The following is a 19,434-nucleotide window of genomic DNA, read 5'->3' as shown; positions in this document are numbered from 1 at the left end:
TGGGTTGCCATTTCCTTCTCCAATGCATGAAAGTGAAAAGTGAAAGTGAAGTCGCGCAGTCATGTCTGACTCTTCGCGACCCCACGGACTGCAGCCTACCAGGCTCCTCTGCCCATGAGATTTTCCAGGCAAGAGAACTGGAGTGGGTTGCCATTGCCTTCTCCAAAACAACAAAATACTTACAGCTAATAAGCCAAGAGAGGAGATGATATGGGGAGAATTAAATTTTCATTGAATCCAAAAGAAGGAAGAAAGAGAGGGAAAGGGAAACAAAGAACAGATGGGACCAATAGGAAACAGTGAGATAGACAGGAAATTTAAACCCGACTATGAAGACAATCGGGCTTCCCTGGTGGCTCAGATGGTAAAGAACATGCCTGCAGTGCAGGAGACCTGGGTTCAATCCCTGGGTCCAGAAGATCCCCTAGAGAAGGGAATGGCTACCCGCTACAGTATCCTTGCCCAAAGAATTTCATGGACAGAGGAGCCTGGTGGGCTACAGTCCATGGGGTCACAAAGAGTCAGACACGACTGAGTGACTAACACTTCCACTTTTCATATAGACGATTACATTAAATATAAGTGGTTTGCACCCACTCCAGTCAGAAGGCAGAGATTATGAGACTGGATTTAAAAAAATAAGCTGAAGAGGCACAGAGCTCTGAGTTTGAATTCTTCCAGTGGCCCTGGGCATGTGACTTTGCCTCACTAAGCCTCAGTTTTTTCACCTATAAAATGGATCTTAAAATGGCCTATTCCTTGGGGCTGTCATAGGATTAGGAAGTGAGATTCTACGTCTTATTCAACCCAGGGTCTGCCTGGTACTTCCTGACCATTTGATAAAGGGCAGCAATGTAAAGCAACTGAGTACAAGTTGAGAAGGTACGGTGACATCTTGAGAGAAGAGAATGAGGGTGGAGTAAACAGAGATGGGTTTCCATCATCTCAGAGTAGAAAGAGCTGGGTTCAGACCCCCCAAAGCTGGGCGGAACAGACAGCAGGTGCTCCACAAACACTCAAGTGTTCAGTTGGAAATGTGCAATCCGTGTCCAAATGTCCTGGCTCTCTTAGCTCTGGGAGGTGCAATTGTTTCAAGTCAGATGGACTATCCTGACTCTTAACACTCTATCTAGAAATTTGGTCTACAAAACTTATTACAGATTTTTACATCTTCCTTAACTTCTCATTACACTGCTGCAAAACTGTAGCTCTATATGCTCTCCTGAGGCAAGTCTAATTAAAATGATAAAATATTTAAATCTTTTAAATGACAATTCAAAGCACACGAAGACAAGCCCTTTGGTTAAAAACATCTGAGATAATAGACAATTTGTATTTTAATGATAATTCTTGCTTAAAGAAAAAAGAGCAGTCACTGGCTGGGGAAAACATTTTCTAAGCCAGACTCCCTAGAATTCTCTGGGCAGCGCGCTGCCTCCTCTGGGGAGGGGAAACATCTGCTGGCTTCCTGCAGATCTTTCAGAATGCTCCCTCAGGCCTTTGAGTACAGCTACGACCATTTCAAGAGATAACAGATTCATCTCTTCAGCTTGACCAGAAGCCTTTTGTGGGTTTTTTTTTTTTTCCCCCTTCAGTGAAAAATGATTAAACTACAAACTAACTGTGAGCATCTCCAGGTCCCAGGGGAGGCAGGGTGTGAGAAGAGGGGATGTCAGTGGATGTATCAGCATCTCAGCTATGATTAGATCATGCGTCTGTCTTCTAGAAAGACCCACCCAAGGGAAGATCCATCCAGATGTGACTGTGTCTTCCCACCAGCAAGGACAAGCTTCTAAGAACTGGGCTACGGAGGGAGACAGCGGTGGGGAGGCCCGTGCTCCTCAAACCCAGGAAGCCCCCTCAAGTCTCCCCAGCAGGCAGTGACCCTCCTTTCCTAGGTTTCACAGCCCTTTGCCCTCCATAAAGCAAAAAACTGACTGTCACTTGCAGCAACGTGGATGGACCTAGAGGCTGTCACACTGAATGAAATAAGTCAGACAGAGAAGGAAAAACAGTGGACAAGGTCTCTTATACGTGGAAGCAAAAAAAAAAAAAAAGTGATCACGAACTTACAAAACAGAAAGAGACTCACAGACTTAGAGAACAAACTTATGGTTGACTGGGGGAAGGATGGGGGTAAGGTATTGTAAGGGAGTTTGGGAAGGTCATGTACACACTGCTATGTTTAAAATGCATAACAACAAGGACCTACTGTAGAACACACAGAACTCTGCCCAGTGTTATGTGGCAGCCGGGATGGGAGGGGGTTTAGGGGAGAACGGATACCTGTACATGTAGGGCTGAGTTCTTTCACTGCGTACCTGAAACTGGCACAGCATTGTCAGTCGCTATACCCCAGTGCAAAATAAAAAGTTAAACCATTAATTTTAAAAATTAAAATAAATATATAAAATAAACTTAGCATGTAATTAATATCAAAACAAACCAAAATAACTTACTGTCTTTCTAGTTAGTACCTAATAGGCTGAACGATAAGAAATTGTCACTTTGTAGGTCAAAATGGTCAAATATCAGCAACTTCATACGGTTCAGCCTGATAAAGTTTTGGTCTAGCTCCTTAGCAATAATCTACTTCTCTCCTGGGCTTGGAAATGTACAAGGTGTTGCCAAGCTCTACACACATCTTTCTAGTCCAGAGATCCTTACTGCACTGGCGGTCCCAGGATGAATCCAGTCCACAGACCTATTCTGTTTGGTCCGGGTGTAGCCTGCCTCCAAAGATGTCTGCCATCCATCCTTCCCTCCCTGGGTGTGTGTGCTGCTTTCTGCATGAGAGGTGGACTCTGATGCTCCTGTCCTTCAATCTGGGCTGCACTCAGGATTTTCTTGACCAAATGAATGTGCAGTTTGTGACATTCTGGGACTTCCAAATCTGGAACATAAGAAACTTCATAGGGTCCCCCTGGGAATGCTCATTGGAGAGGGAAGGCAGTACCAGGCAATGACCCCGAGACCACCATATGGGGAGGGGTGGGGGGAGCCCCACCTGCCTAAAGAAACATTTGCAGGATGAAAGTCCAAGTGGAGAGAAGGGTCAGGCTGCATAACGGTGTTAGACACACAAGGAAAGCTGTGATGCACGTCTAGACTTCAGCCCCGCGGCCCCAGCTGACACCATCGGAGCACAAACTGCCCAGCCCACTTCTTCCCAAATTCTGGTCCCATGAACGAAATGATTGCTTTAAGCCACTAACTAGCTGAAATTATATTGAAGTGAAAGTCGCTCAGTCATGTCTGACTCTTTGCAACCCCATGGACTATACAGTCTATAGAATTCTCTAGGCCAGAATACTGGAGTGGGTGGCCTTTCCCTTCACCAGGGGATCTTCCCAACCCAGGGATCGAACCCAGGTCTTCTGTATTGCAGGCGGATTCTTTACCAGCTGAGTCACCAGGGAAAGCAATAAGTAATTAAAACAGATCACTTCGTGGTTGGTCGGTTGAATTGGGGGATTAGGCCTGACATAAGCAAGAGTATTGGAGTGGGTTGCCATTTCCTTCTCCAGGGGATCTTCCTGACCCAGGGAACGAACCCAGGTCTCCCGCATTGCAGGCAGATACTTTACCCTCTGAGCCACCAGGGAAGCCCAATAAATACACTACCATGTATAAAATAGACAGAGAGTGGGAACCTGCTGCCTAGCAAGTAGTACCAGTCCACAGCCCGTTAGGAATTGGGCTGTATAGCAGGAGGTGAGGTGAGCGAGCGAACCTTCACACCTTCATCCGCTGCTCCCCACCGCCGGCAGCCTCCCCGTCTCCCACCCCACCCATGGAAACACGGTCTTCCACGAAGCCAGTCCCTGGCCCTGTTGTGTGCAGCACAGGGAGTTCAGCTCGGTGCTCCGTGATGATCTAGAGGGGCGGGGCGGGGAGGGGAAGGAAGGGATATATGTACATATGTAGCTGATTCACTTCAGTGTACAGCAGAAACTAACACAACGTTGTAAAGCAATTATATTCCAATTAAGAAAAAGATTTTAAGTAGCTGTCAACATTGGAAAATCCAGACTGCTTGGAAGCATCGGAGTTTTCCGTTTTCTTAAAACACCCACAAGCACCTGCAGCCCCCAGCCTGCGTGTCTGCACGGCACGAGCACGCTCCTGGAGCTCAGGGCTGCTACCTGGGTGCCCTCCAGGCCAGGCCCCTGCTCCCCGGGTCACCGCAGTCCCCCACTCCATCTTGCTCCACTCCATGAGTCCACCCACCTGGCCCCAGTGCCCCCCTCCCTGCCCGCTGGCTTTATCTCCACTACCCCACGACCTGCTGCTCGGCCCAAAGGAATAACTGCTTGTACCCCTCATTCCCAACAAGAGACACCGTTCAAGTCCCATCCATGTCATGTCACTGCCCCAGCCTGGAGGGTCCTCACTCCTTTGTCTACATAACCCACTATGCATCCTTTAAATTCAGCTCTATTCGGACCTCCGGAAACCTCCCTGGACCCCTAAGCTGGGGGAGATGCCTCTTCTGGGGTACAGGGCAACTGCATTTACTCCAGCCTGTCACATTATCACACGGCAGGGCCTGTGACCCTCTGCCCCTCAGCACTCCAGAGGGAGGGCCTGCCACGCGGGAGATGTTTGCTGAATGACTAGATGAACAGTTCCACGAGGAAGGCCATTTTGTCCCCATTTCACAGGGGAGAAAACTGAGGTTTAGAGAAGTGATCTGTCCACTGCCTCTCAAAGACCAGCGGTCACTAACACAGGAACCAAGATCGCACTCTTTAGGGATCTTAAGACCCTATTTTAGGGCTTCCCTAGTGGCACAGAGGATACAAATCCTCCTGCCAATGCAGGGGACATGGACTCAATCCCTGGTCCAGGAAGATTCCCACATGCGGGGAGCAACTCAGACCATGGGCCACAACTACTGAGCCTGCTCTCCAGAGCCTGCAGGCCACAGCCACTGAAGCCCATGTGCCTAGAGCCTTCTCAACAAGAGGAGCCACCACAATGAGAAGCCCAAGCACCACAAGGAAGAGTAGCCCTACTTGTCGCAACTAGAGAAAGCCCATGCAGGAACGAAGACCCAGTGCAACCAAAACATAATAAAATAAATAAAAAATTTAAAAATATGCTATTATAGGTTAAATTATGCCTCCCCTAAAGATATAGTGAAGTCCTAACTCCCAGGACCTGTGAATCTGAACTTACTTGAAACCTAGACAGCATATTCAAAAGCAGAGACATTGCTCTGCCAACAAAGGTCCATCTAGTCAAGGCTATGGTTTTTCCAATAGTCATGTATGGATGTGAGACTTGGACTATAAAGAAAGCTGAGCTCAGAAGAATTGATGCTTTTGAACTGTGGTGTTGGAGAAGACTCTTGAGAGTTCCTTGGACTGCAAGGAGATCCAACCAGTCCATCCTAAAGGAGATCAGTCCTGGGTGTTCATTGGAAGGACTGATGTTAAAACTGAAAATCCAATACTTTGGCCACCTGATGCGAAGAGCTGACTCATTTGAAAAGACCCTGATGCTGGGAAAAATTGAAGGCTGGAGGAGAAGGAGGTGACAGAGGATGAGATGGTTGGATGGCATCACCAACTCAATGGACATGAGTTTAGGTAAACTCCGGGAGTTGGTGATGGACGGGAGGCCTGACGTGTTGCAGTCCATGGGGTCACAGTCAGACACGAATGAGCGATTGAACTGAACTGAACTGAACATAAGATCTATGCAGATGCTCTCAAGTGAAGGTGACATTAGTAGGGTGGGCCCTAGTCCAATATGACTAGTGTGCTGAGAAGAGGAAGAGAAGAGACGCAGAGACATGGGGAGAGGGCCAGGTAACCACGGAGGTAGAGACCAGAGTGTGGCTGCCAGCCATGGACACAGTGATTGCAGACCACATCATGAAGCTAAGAGACAGGCTTGGGATTGTCCTCCTGGGAGCCTTTGAAGAGACCATAGCCCTGTCAACACCTTGACTTTGGACTTGGAGCCTCCAGAACTGGGAGAGATTACATTTCTGTTGTTTTAAGTTACCCGGATCGTGGTCATTTGTTACGGCAGCCATAGGAAACAAATACAGATTTAAGAACTTGTTTCAAAATGTATCTGATCATGATACTTCATGTTCCTTGGAGGCTTGATGATTCTCTGAAGCTGATCCATGGAGGGTCTTGGGTCCCCCTTGTCCCCCAGGATCTGGACTGCTCTGGGAGGGGAAGGACAGGCCTGTGGTCAGCAGACGAGGCTCCCCTCCTGGCTCCCCTGCCTGTCAGCCGAACCACTCTTTCTCTCCATCTCCTCCCTGCCTGTACCTTGAGAATAATAAAGGCACCCACTCTGGCTCCAAATGTCCCACCTGCGGCAGGGGTGGTCTGGAAGAAGGGAGAACCTCGATTTTAATTTTTCTTCTTTTAAATTTTATTTACAATACTGTGTTAGTTTCTGCTGTACAGCAAAACGATTGAGATATACATACACAGATAGATAGATAGACAGATATCCTTTTTCATATTCTTTTCCATTAAGGTTTATAACAGCGTATTGAATATACTTCCCTGTGCTATAACAGTAGGACCTCATTGTTAACCCATTCTCTGCATAATAGTTTGTATCTGCTAATCGCAAACAAGGATCTCTATTTTGGAGCAAGTTCCCATTATTCTGGGCCTCAACATTTGAATTTGCTGAATTGATACTGGAGTGACTTCCAGGGACAACACGGCTTTTTATGACCTAACAGGGACCAGAGAGCCAAAGATTTGCTCCATCCAGAGAGGTGGGAGGGGAACAGCCCTACAGTGTGGGTTTCAGGTCCAGGTCTCAACCTTGACTGCACACTGGGAGCAACTAGGGGATGAAAATAAAGTACTGATGCTGGCTCCCAGCTCCAGACTCGGATGGGAGTGTCTAGGGAGGGACCTGGGCAGCAGGACTCTTAAAAGTTTCCAGGTGATTCTAATGGTCGCAACATTTGGGAATTCTGGGGTTTAGAATCGTCACCGTAGGGACAACAGAAGACAAAAATAAAAGTGAGTTCTTATGCCCTAGGCCAGTTTTTTTCTATAGGGGGTCACAACCTAGAAACGTGAACAGGGCTCCTTGTACCTCTAGTTCATTCCTTATGTTGGCCCAGCACACAGTAGGTCCCTTAAATGTTCCTTCCCTTTCCTCAGTCTGGCTGTCTCAGTATCTCCACATTTCATGCATGACGGAAGCTCACGGACTTACTCCAGAGCAAGCACTCCAAGAGTCCCAGGTAGAAGCTGCAGGCTTCTTACAAGCCCATTTCAGAATGTCACTCACACTACTTGTCTTGGTCAGAAAAGTCACTAAGCCGGGCTCAGATCAAGGGGCGGGGAATCAGATCTCCCACCCCCTAATGGGGAGCCAGCAGGCGCCTCCAGGAGGTAGGGACGGAGTGGTTGGGCCGTTTTTGGAGACAGGCTATCCCACTGCCAACGCAGGGCTTTGAGGATCGGTCCTCAAGATCTGTGCTTCTCCCCTCCTCCCGGGTCCCAGGGGTCTGGGTAGCCTTGCTCTTCTGGCCATCTCTGGCCATAGAAAAACATACACCCCTGTTCACCGTTCAACCTTCTAGAATCTCCAGGGACCCAGGGACTGTGTAGAGAGGGGTGGCATGTTTTCAGGGTTGGGGAAAAGGACAGCAGAGTGCCTCCAAGGTTCAGGAGTGAGCTGAGTCTTTATATCTTCAGAACCCACAGCATCTTCTAAATCCAGACCCACAGCCCCGTGTACATGCACTAGGGAGGGTGCATGTGCATAAGAGGATCTGCTGGATAACTGATGTCCACTCTTGTACATCCAAGAACAGTGTCTTCTTGATGCTTAACTTCTGAGAGGGGTGTTTATCTAAAATGGTGTGTATCCTCCAAATATTTTTTAAGCCACAAAGAGAAATCGTATTTCACAACTTGGTGAAGAGAGAGAGACTTGGGGTTTGGAGTCACAAGGACGTGGTTTCTTCTACTCCATCAGTGAATCAAACAGGTGTGCGCTTTCTTCTCCATCCATCCCTCCAGCTCTGGGCTCTGCTGAGGCTGAGGTCTTCCCAGGGCGCTGTTCAGTTAGAGACCGTTCGCACTCAGTCACCTGCCATGGCTCCCACTGTCTCCTGCTTCAGTGTGAACTTCTCCTCCCAGGCAGTCAGTACCTTCTGCCACCAGGTCCTGGCCTCTCTCTCCCAATTCTACGATGCCCCCTACCCTCCAGCTTCCTGGAGGATTCTGTGAATACATTCTGGGCTTTCCTATCTCCATGCCTCTCTGCTTTTTTTTTTTTGGTCGCACTGCATGGCTTTCAGGATCTTAGCTCCCTGACCAGGGATTGAACCTCAGCCCATGGCAGTGAAAGCGCCAGCTCCTAACCACTGGACCACCAGGGAAGTTCCGTGCCTCTCTGTTTAGAATACCTTTATTCCCAGGCCCACCAGGGGGAATCTGCCTCTAGTTCTCATCCATCAGAACCCCCAGGCTCAAGAACTGATGAGCAGGTGTTCAGGGGCGGGGGCATGTGGCACCTCCAATTCACTGTCTTTTCCTGTGATCATCTTTTCAAGTACATACATCTTGTCTTACCCTCTTCCAATCATCTCACAGATGCTTATGGAGGGTCTACTATATGACAGGCATTTTGGTTGCCCTATCTGGGAATGGCCTGGTCTGGCATTCTCCACTGCTCTCCAAGGGTACAGAAAGAAAATGTACATCCTATTCAACTGCCCCCCCCCCCCCCCAGAATCCCTGTCCCAGTGCCTGACATGGAGCTTGGCATCCATCAGGCCAGCACTCAGCATTAGCCGAACAAGTGGATGGAGGCATTCACGTGTCTCTGTCCAACTGCCCCTGCTGATGTGTGGGGACAGCAGCTTGGTCACACACATACCCACCTGGTGGTCACTGCACACCCACAGCTTGTGCTGAGCACGCACTGTGGCCAAGCATAAGTGCTGCGGCTGTTGTTGTTTAGCCGCTAAGCTATGTCCAACTCTTTTGAGACCCCATGGACTATAGCTTCCCAGGCTTCCTCTGTCCATGGGATTTTCCAGGCAAGAATACTGGAGCGGGTGGTCATGCCCTCCTCGAGGGGATCTTCCCGACCCAGGGATCGAACCCATGTCTCTTATGCTTCCTGCATTGGCAGGTGAGTTCTTTACCACTGAGCTACCTGGGAAGCTTGGAGAAGAGAAGAGCCATCTGTAAATATGTCTGCCTAGTCCCTTATTTTGTGTCTTTCTCAGGGGGAAGGAAGCAATAAGGTGGAAAATCTAGCAGCTTTGCAAATCCTCAGAGCCAGGTTTGAAACCCATGTTCCTCCTTGCTAATGATGTGTCCTGGGTTACTGCTAACCCAATGAAATTGTTTTTTAAATGAAGTTGCTTCATTTCACTTAAGTGTGGTATCCCAATCTATAAAATGCAGATAACAATACCAACGTCATAGACTTGTCAGACGTGTTAGAATTTACTATAATCAAGTATGCAAGTGTCCATGTCTGGCACAGAGCAGGTGCTCAGTAAATGTCTTTCCACATTTGATGGCACTTCATGTTTCTGTCCTTGCAGCTAGCTCAGGACTGAGCATGTAACAATGCCCAAACATCTGTCCTCAGAAATAAACTGACCACATTAAACATGAATTGTAAACAAAAAAGAAAAAAACAGAGCTCAACCTCTGAGCAGGCTCTGCCTGTAGGTGTTGAAAAGCCCAGTTTATTTTGTCAAGTTACCATAGCAACTCCTAAAGCTTCAGCCAGTCCTAGGGTTAGCAGTAATCAATTTATCCTGTAACCATGGCAAGGTCAGCTGTTTGGTGGGCTCTAGAGGGGATCAGTCGGTAAAGAATCTGCCTGCAGTGCAGGAGACTGGGGTTCAATCCCAGGGTTTGATCCCGGGATCGGGAAGATCCCCTAGAGGAAGAAATGGCAACCCACTCCAGTATTCTTGCCTGGAAAATCCCATGGACAGAGGAGCCTGGGGGGCTATAGTCCATGAGGTTTCAAGAGTCGAACACGACTTAGCAACTAAACCACCAGAGGGGGAGGCAGAGGTACATTGTGTGAGCCCCTCTCCCCTGCAGAAATAAACGTGGTGAAGTCTCATCAGTCACCACAAAGCTACCATCACCACTGCCTAAAATGATGTCCATGAGACAATATTTCTAAACATGCATTTAGAAATAAGAGATAGAAAATTAGGCAAAAAAAGGCCAGCATGGCTCATGAAAGCAACTGGCATTATGGAAAACCTGTAAAGAGGCTGCCAAGAGCTGGAATCTGGGTTCCCTTTAGCCAACCTGGGGAATTCTGCACCCATTATCACCTGCATTGGGGACTCACTGTCCCCACAGCCTAGGTTGTGCTGTTACTTTTTAAAGAGGCCTCCACCAGGGTGAAGTTTGGGGGGAAAGGGAGATATCCTCTGAAACGCCATTCCCTGGAAAAGTAAGCAGCAGCCAGCGGGGCTCCTGCCACATACCCAGGGGACATAGAGAACCTGGGGGTCCTTCTTGCCACTGGACTCTCAACATAACCAACCTGGCAGAAGGTGCAACGTCTGAACTCGGTACATGGGGACTTACTCCCCAACCCAAACGCGGTGAACCTTCCCGAGAACCAGACTGCAACTCCGAAAGGCCACAGACAGCTCTGGAAAGCAGGCGTTTGCCTTTGTTCTGGCTTCACAGTTAAGGCACCAAACGACACTCCACGATCAAGGCTCCGGGGGATTCTCCTGGAGCAAAACCAAGCGATGAGAGGTCATCTGTTTTGTCTGCCACTGGGAACCTGTTTTGTGCCGAGGAAAGAACAATCGCGCCCGGCACTCAAGGCTACAGACTCAGCACGAAGCAAAACAAGGATAGAGCCGCTGCGGTACTCTAAGCTCTGGCTCTTGGCGGGTCACATAGCGGGTCTCGCCGCCTTCCTCGGGCTACAGTCTGTGGTCTCCAACAAAGGCGAGAAAAGTGAGGTGGGAGGCGCCGGAGGTCAGAGCAAGTGGCAGGTTACCCGGCGCCTCGGAAAGAAACAGAATGGGGAAGAGCCAGGTTGCCTGCCCAACCCGGGCTCGCACGGATCTGGGGCTGCCTCGCCTTGAAGGGCTCTGGGGCAACGGAAGGAGGACCCCGCAGGTGGGGGATGGGCCGGGAAAGGACCGCTGCCCAGGCCCCGAGCTCAGGTCGACGCGGGGAGCTCAGGCCGGCCCCACCCCTGGGAGCCGCGCTCGCAGCCCCAGACGCGCGCACCAGGTGGCGATGCCAGCTCCAGACAAAGGACCGGGACTCGGATCGCCGGCGGGCGCCACCTCCTGGCCTGACCCCTCCCGGCGCGCCCAGCCCGGAGGGGAGGGCGAGACCGTGGCCCCGAACCTGCTCAAACTTGGCGGCCCGAGGCGCGCGTGGAAGGCGCCCCCTTACCTGTGCGGCCATAAAGGACAGATCCATGGTGTCGCTGCTGCCGCCCGCGCTCGAGTCCTCGCTGTCGCTGCCGCTGCTGTCCAGCCGCCCGCACAGCTGGCCAGAGAAGGCCACGCAGCGAGCAGGGGTTCTTGAAACCGCGCGGCACCCTCGGCAGCTGGGTGGTGGCGGCCGGTCCCGAGCCCGCGCGGTGCCCTGCTCTGGCTCTGAGCTCTCGGCTGGTGGAGGGCGGGTGGGGGGCTTGGAGCCTGGGGGCGGGGCGGGGCTCGGGCTGGGCGGGGGAACTGGACGCCCCTCCACGTGACCACTCCCAACCCCGCCCCCGAGGGCGGGACTCGGCGGAACCCCCGGAGCGCTCCCACTCGCTTCCCTGCGGGGAGGGGTGCGGAGTAGTGGGCACAGGGGCCTGCTGAGGCCCAAGGTCCCGTGTCTGGTCCTTGCAAGAGCCAGCGCTGAATCCGAGTCCAGCGCCCTGGGCACCCTGCCCCGTGCTGTGGCGCCCAAGCCCCAGGGGCGGCCAGCAGGGCTTTTATGGGGCTGGCTCGCCAGGGTCAGGGTTAACAGACTTTTGTGCCAACCCTGTGCCCAGAGTCCAGTGTCCTGGGGACTCTGAAGCTGGTCAGAAGGAGGTTTAAATCATAGCTCTGCTTTTGCCGTTTGGGCAAGGGAGTGGCTCTCTGAGCCTGGGTTTCGTCGTCTGTAAAAGGAAGAAAACAAGCAGAGAATTTAATGAGATCATGTATCTAGGACATAATGTCTTCAATAAATGAGCTTCAACGTGGCTAATAGCAGAACGGAGATTCAGCTGTGAATGATGCCTTCTAGAATTGCACAGTGTGCACCTTGCATAACTGATACCTTACGGCTCTGTTTCTATCTTTCCTTACCTTCAACAATATCCCAAACTGAGCCGATGCCATAGTTCAGATGAGGATGGTAGCAGAGATGCCAGAAGGGGCTTATCCCTTGTGTGTGCATGTCTGTGTGATACCCTGACCTGGTGGCTGGAACACAGACGAGAAGGTAGGAGTTTTGTCCTTCTCAAAGGGCTCCCTGGTAGGGAATAGGCTGTGTGTTACCTGTGCTGCCACCTGTGTCGAGTCCTTGCTGCTGCTGGTTCTGGTCCAGCTGCCTGCACAGCTGTCCTGGAGAAGGTCATGCAAGGAACAAGCCTCCTCCCCCCAACACACACACACCCTGCCACCCCCGACCCCCAACCCCATGGCGGTAGCACAGACCACAGTTTAGCAAGGGAATGGGACCAGCGCCTTACTGACAATGTTCTGTGCCACCAAAATTCATCCTAATCCCCAATCAGATAGTATTTGGAAGTGAGGGAGAAGCAATTAGGTCACTTGGACATGAGCATGGAGCTCTCATTATGGGATTAGTGCCCTTATAAGAAGAGACATAAACACAGTTCTTCATTTTAATTGAGTTTATTAATACTTAACTTTAGAGTTGACCCTTGTGGAAGAAATGCCTTCCCAACTTGAAATCATAGAGATACTCTAGTTTTTAACTTTAATTTTGTGTTTTCATATTTCAGCCCTTTTCTTACTGATTATTTTTTGGTCTGGGTTAAGGCAGCAATTTCACCTTTCCCATGTTAATAACCTATTATCCCATCCCTTTTATGAACAAGTCCAGTCTTTTTTGATTGGTGATGATCGGTGACACCAAGTTTGTCAAGTTTTCAGTCCAGGTGTGGGCTTGTTTATGGCTTGTCTGTCCTAGTTATTTTACTGCTGTTCAGTCTGACTCTTTGCAACCCCATGGACTGTAGCATGCCGGGCTTCCCTGTCTATCCCTCAGATCAGATCAGATCAGTCGCTCAGTCGTGTCCAACTCTTTGCGACCCCATGAATCGCAGCACGCCAGGCCTCCCTGTCCATCACCAACTCCCGGAGTTCACTCAGACTCACGTCCATTGAGTCAGTGATGCTATCCAGCCATCTCATCCTCCGTCGTCCCCTTCTCCTCTGGCCCCCAATCCCTCCCAGCATCAGAGTCTTTTCCAATGAGTCAACTCTTTGCATGAGGTGGCCAAAGTACTGGAGTTTCAGCTTTAGCATCATTCCTTCCAAAGAAATCCCAGGGCTGATCTCCTTCAGAATGGACTGGTTGGATCTCCTTGCAGTCCAAGGGACTCTCAAGGGTCTTCTCCAACACCACAGTTCAAAAGCATCAATTCTTCAGCGCTTAGCCTTCTTCACAGTCCAACTCTCACATCCATACATGACCACAGGAAAAACCATAGCCTTGATTAGACAAACCTTTGTTGGCAAAGTAATGTCTCTGCTTTTCAATATGCTATCTAGGTTGGTCATAACTTTTCTTCCAAGGAGTAAGCGTCTTTTAATTTCATGGCTGCAGTCACCATCTGCAGTGATTTTGGAGCCCAGAAAAATAAAGTCTGACACTGTTTCCACTGTTTCCCCATCTATTTCCCTTGAAGTGGTGGGACCGGATGCCATGATCTTCGTTTTCTGAATGTTGAGCTTTAAGACAACTTTTTCACTCTCCACTTTTACTTTCATCAAGAGGCTTTTGAGTTCCTCTTCACTTTCTGCCATAAGGGTGGTGTCATCTGCATATCTGAGGTTATTGATATTCCTCCCGGCAATCTTGATTCCAGCTTGTGTTTCTTCCAGTCCAGCGTTTCTCATGATGTACTCTGCATATAAGTTAAATAAACAGGGTGACAATATACAGCCTTGACGTACTCCTTTTCCTATTTGGAACCAGTCTGTTGTCCCATGTCCAGTTCTAACTGTTGCTTCCTGACCTGCATACAAATTTCTCAAGAGGCAGATCAGGTGGTCTGGTATTCCCATCTGTATTGCTATTCTGACCACAGCCGTCAACTTCACTGGGCCATAGGATGCTCAGATAGCTGATTAAACATTATTCTGTATCAGATTTTGGGGAAATTACACCTTTAGTATGTTAGGTTTCCAGTCCATGAAGACAGTATGTGTCTCCATTTATTTAGACCTTCTTTGATTTTTTTCATCAGTGTTGTAGAGTTTACAGTATACAAAGCCTGGATATGTTTGCTAAATGCACACCTAAACATTTCTTCCTTTTCTTTCCTTTTTTTAGTGATTGTAAATTTTTATGTATTGTACTTTTCATTTTATTGTTCATGTGTTCATTGCTAATATATAAAGATATCATTGATTTTTGTGTGTGTGTCTGTCTGGTATCCTAGAACCTAGAACGTATTAGTTCTCGGAATTTTTTTGTGTATAAATTTCTTGGGATTTTCTGTGTAGACAATTATGTCATCTGCAAATAGGAACCATTTTACTTATTCCTTTCTGATGTGTTTGTTATTTCCTTGCTTTGTGCTTTATAGCCCTGACCAGACATCTAGGTTCAGTAAGACTGCTGGGAGCAGACATCCACATTTCCATGTTCTCATGAGGACCCCAGGAGGCGAGCAAAGCAATGATGAAGGTGGGGAGATCAGCACGAGGTGGTGCCAGCTGGAAAGCGGGGCTCACACTCCTGTACTGTCACTGCTCCGTGATGACGGTGTACTTGTGAAGCAGAACAGGGCCCTTGTGGTCCTTGGCCCTCCATACCATATTCTCTGCCTGCCTTTTGTCTGTGGTAAACTTTGGTCAAAGAATAAATTTGATCAAGAGAAGCGAGAAACAGGAAAACAAAGGAAAATGTTCAAAGGAGACTAAATAATAATAACATAGTCATTAAGCATAGTCAAGGAACTTTAGTTCTTTCCAAGGGTTATAGATAATATTCTGAGCCATATCCTGTGAGCTGTCTTATAGATACTAAAACTCCAGGTGGAGAAGTTAAGTACATGATGACCAAACTGTACTCAGGACATGAACTGCCGCAGTTCTCAGAACTGGCCTCAGAGAAATGGGGAAAAAATAGACCCTGGAACTGATGATTAACTGCACCTAGAACAACCAAGATGACGCTGGTCAGACCACCGGTGACCAATTTGAAGATGACTGTCAGAGATGACTGTGCTATTTCTGCATATAGCCCGCCCCCCACACTCTGTCTATAAGAGCTCTTACCCCGCTGGTTGCCAGGTGGAGGGGAGTCGGCCTTTGGACAGATGTCTGCCACCCTCCCCCTCCCCCAGCTGCCGGCATTTGAAATAAACTTTCCTTTCCACCAGCCTGGCCTGTTTATTGGCTTTTGAGCGGTGAGCAGCCAGATCCACACACTCTTTAGGTAACACTTGGACCGGCGGCTCATCTAGAAGATGCTCTACAGACAGAAGGTTTGTGCAGTTACCTGTAGGCGTGGCCTTGCTCAGGGGAACACAGACCTCTCCCAGGATTCGGCTCTGAAGAAAGAGATGGGACACCCTGTAGTCCATACCTACGTCAAGTGTGTCTTCTCGGATGAGTCTTTCCTGCTCTCTGGGCCCTAGTCCCTTCATTTCTAATCAAAAGAACAGGTACGGGCCCACCAATCTTAAGTCCGTTTTTTGATTGTATTTGTTAATTATGATTTGTGGCTGTGCCTGGTCTTCGTTGCTGCGTGTGGTCTTTCTCTAGTTGCGGTGTGCAGGCTTCCCACTGTGGTGGCTTCTCCTGTTGGGGAGCATGGGCTCTAGAGCACGGGGCTTCAGTGGTTGTGGGGGGCAGACTCAGTAGTTGTGGTTTTTAGGCTCTAGAGCACAGGCACAGTAGGTGTGGCACACGGGCTCAGCTGCCTCAAGGCATGTGGGATCCTCCCAGACCAGGGATCAAATCCATGTCCCCTGCATCGGCAGGTGGATTCTTAACCAGTGGACCACCAAAGAAGGCCCTCTTGCGTCCATTTTTAACACCCACCATGCCCTGGAGGTGAACAGAACTATTTAATCACCCTGTGCTTTAACAAAAGAAAACATTCTTCTGTTACCACACTCATAGTGACAAGGACGACCAGAGGATGGGTAGTCAGCAAAAGCCCGAACTTTTCAGTCAGGCTTTTTAAAGTGTTTTTAAGACACTCTATTGATGTGTAACTTACATAAATGTACCCAATTTATATACACAGGTTGATGAATCTTGATACACACCCGTGCAACCAGAACTATGATCAAGATATAGAACATTCCATTCTCCCCCCAAAATTCCCTCTTGTCTTTTTGCAGTCAACCCCTAGCTCCCAGCTCCAGCCTCAGGCAAACACTGATCATGTTTCCATAATTGCAGGTCAGATTTGTCTTTTCTAGATTTTTCTACAGATGGTATCTTACAGATTGTACTCTTTTCTTTGTTGGACTTCCTTCGTTAAGTGTAATGTTTCTGAGACTGATTCATAGTGTTGCATGTATGGGTAGTTCCATTTTTTTTTCTGAAAAGCATCTTATGTATGGATGTATCCCAGCTTGTTTATTCATTCTTCTTGGCTGAGCTGTGAGCTGTTATGAATAAAGCACCTGTGAACTTCTGTGCACAAGTCGCTGTATAAGCATTTTGTTTTCATTTTCTTGGGTAAAAACCAGAGAATGGAACTGCTCAGCTGTATGTTTATAATTAGCTGCCAAACTGTTTTCCAAGTGTTTCACACATTTTGTGTTCCCACCAATAGTGTATGAGAATCCCAGTTGCTTCATGTTGTCACCATCACTTGATATTTTCTTTTCTAAAGAGATATTTATTTTTATTTCTTTATGTATTTGGCAGCACTGGGTCTTAGTTGAGACACACAGGGTCTTCGATCTTTGTTGTGGCACTGAGGATCTTTAGCTGTGGCCTGGGAACGCTTAGGTGTGGCATGTGGGATCTAGTTCCCTGGCCAGGGATCGAACCTTGGGCCCCCTGCATTGGGAGTCTTAGCCACTGGACCACCAGGGAAGTCACGATACTTGATATTTTCATCATTTTTAACTTAAACTGTTCTGTCAGTTATAAGGTGGTACTTTATTACAGTCTAAATTTGAATTTCCTCAATAATGTTGAACCTCTCTTTTACTTACTAGTTATTGGCCATTTGTATATTTTCTTTTATGAAGGGTCTATGCTAATCTCTGTTTTAAAAAATTGAATCAGTTGTCTTTTTACTGTTGTCGTTGTTCAGTCGCTGAGTCGTGTCTGACTCTTTGCGACCCCATGGACTGCATTGCGCCAGGCTTCCCTGTCCTTCACCGTCTCTGGGAGTTTGCTCACACTCATGTCCACTGAGTCTTTTTACTACTGAATTGTAAGAGTGTGTTTCGGGTACAAGTCCTATGTCAGATATATGTACTAAACATGGTTTCTCCCAGCCTGTGATTTGTTAAATTTTCTTAATGATGTTTTTCAAAGAAACATTCTGAGTTTTGATAAAATCCACCTGGTCTTTTTTTTTTTTTTTCCTCAATTATGGTTCATGCTTTTTGTGTTCTATTTAAGAAATCTTTGCCTATCTCAAGGTCATGAAGATTTTCCCCATTTCCGCCCCACCCCTCCCCGCAAAGATTTTATAGTTAAAGCTTTTGTGTTTAGGTCTATGATCTAGTTTTTTGTTTTTACGTATGGTGTGAAATAAAGATTGAGGTTCCTTTTTATTTCGTTCCCAAATGAATTTTCATTTGTGCCAGCACCACCAACTATCCTTTCTCTATTGAATTACCCCAGACCAGGATTAGATGAAAGAAGACACAGAATTTAAGGTGGCATGTACTCTCACGTGCCAGCTTTGTACTTGTGGGACCTTGAGTGGATCTCCTTAAATTTTAATTCCTAGGCAGCTTGCTGGCCTCACCCACTGATTAAGCATCTCACAGGTAGGTCTGCACATTAGAAATATCACTCTATAGCTCTCCCTGGGCGACTGCATCCAGGCATGTAATGATCCAGTGAGGACTCCCAGACTTCTGTCCTGAGCTCCAGATGGGCCCATCCAACTGTCTATTCAGCAACCTCTGAAAGTTGAAAGTTAGTCACACAGTCGTGTCCAACTCTGCAATCCCATGAACTGTAGCCTGCCTGGTCCTCTATCCATGGAATTCTCCAAGCCAGAATACTGGAGTGGGTAGCCTCTTCCTTCTCCAGGGGATCTTCCCAACCCAGGGATTGAACCCAGGTCTCCCGCATTGCAGGTGGATTCTTTACCAGCTGAACCACAAGGGAAGCCCAAGAATACTGGACTGGGTAGCCTATCCCTTCTCCAGCAGATCTTCCTGACCCAGGAATTGAACCAGGGTCCCTTGCATTGCAGGAAGATTCTTTACCAACTGAGCCATCAGGGAAGCCCCTGGGTGGCTAATGGCATCTCAGGTTTAACCTGGCCAGCACTGAGCTCTGATTTCCACTGGGCTCCATCACAAGCAGGTAATGGCTCTACCCAGGTCCTCCATGTACTGTTCTGCATGTTGCACACTGCACAAGAGTGCCAAGCAGAGAGGCAGGTGGGGTTAAAATCCAGCCATGTTCCTCTTGTGGAATCCTGTGCTTGGGTCAGAGGCCACATCTGTCCCAAGGAAGGAGTGCCTTTGCTAATTTCCCCGAAGGCCTCCTAGTACATTCAGGAGTTGTCCTTCAGTCCTCTCTTCCTTGTACTTCACTCTCAACCCACCAACCCTCTTTTTCACTGTGCTCTGGCCACACAGGCCTTTTTTTAAATTATTTCTGTCTTAGCAACAAACCAAGCACATTTCCCAGAGGGGCATAGTCTTTGCTATTCCTTCTACTTGGAACTCATTTTCTCCAAATCTTTCTTTTGATGGTTCAGGTTTCATTTCAAAAATCACCTCCTCTGGGAAGTCTTTCCAACCTTAAGTAACCCATCCTTAAAATAAAAACAGCTTTTATTTTTTCTATAGCATCTCTCTCTTTTTGAGTGCATTTATTTGCATCACTTCATGGCAGATAGATGGGGAAAAAGTGGAAACAGTGATAGATTTTATTTTCTTGGGCCCCCAAATCACTGCAGATGGTGACTGCAGTCACAAAATTAAAAGACACTTGCTCCTTGGAAGAAATGCTATCACAAACCTATACAGCATACTGAAAGCTGAGACATCACTTTGCCGACAAAGGTCAGTATAGTCAAAGCTATGGTT

The 19,434-nt window shown here is 48.2% G+C and overlaps 1 protein-coding gene across 1 annotated transcript in view; it reads right to left on the bottom strand.

Annotated features, from left to right (window-relative positions):
- C19H14orf132 (chromosome 19 C14orf132 homolog) overlaps window positions 1-15,774 on the bottom strand; it is a 59,559-nt gene extending 43,785 nt beyond the window's left edge. The window contains exons 1-5 of the mRNA XM_055555902.1: window positions 15,690-15,774; window positions 12,491-12,556; window positions 12,299-12,415; window positions 12,066-12,108; window positions 11,412-11,781 (exon numbers count right to left, since the gene is read on the bottom strand). Coding sequence (XP_055411877.1) covers window positions 11,412-11,781; window positions 12,066-12,108; window positions 12,299-12,415; window positions 12,491-12,556; window positions 15,690-15,774 — 681 coding nt within the window. The remainder of the gene's footprint in view (window positions 1-11,411; window positions 11,782-12,065; window positions 12,109-12,298; window positions 12,416-12,490; window positions 12,557-15,689) is intronic.
- Window positions 15,775-19,434: the final 3,660 nt, after the last annotated feature.

The sequence above is a fragment of the Bubalus kerabau genome, chromosome 19, assembly GCF_029407905.1.
Source record: "Bubalus kerabau isolate K-KA32 ecotype Philippines breed swamp buffalo chromosome 19, PCC_UOA_SB_1v2, whole genome shotgun sequence".
Taxonomy (NCBI): Eukaryota; Metazoa; Chordata; class Mammalia; order Artiodactyla; family Bovidae; genus Bubalus; species Bubalus kerabau.
The sequence above is the reverse complement of the archived record's forward strand: the minus strand, read 5'-3'. Positions and strand labels throughout refer to the sequence as shown.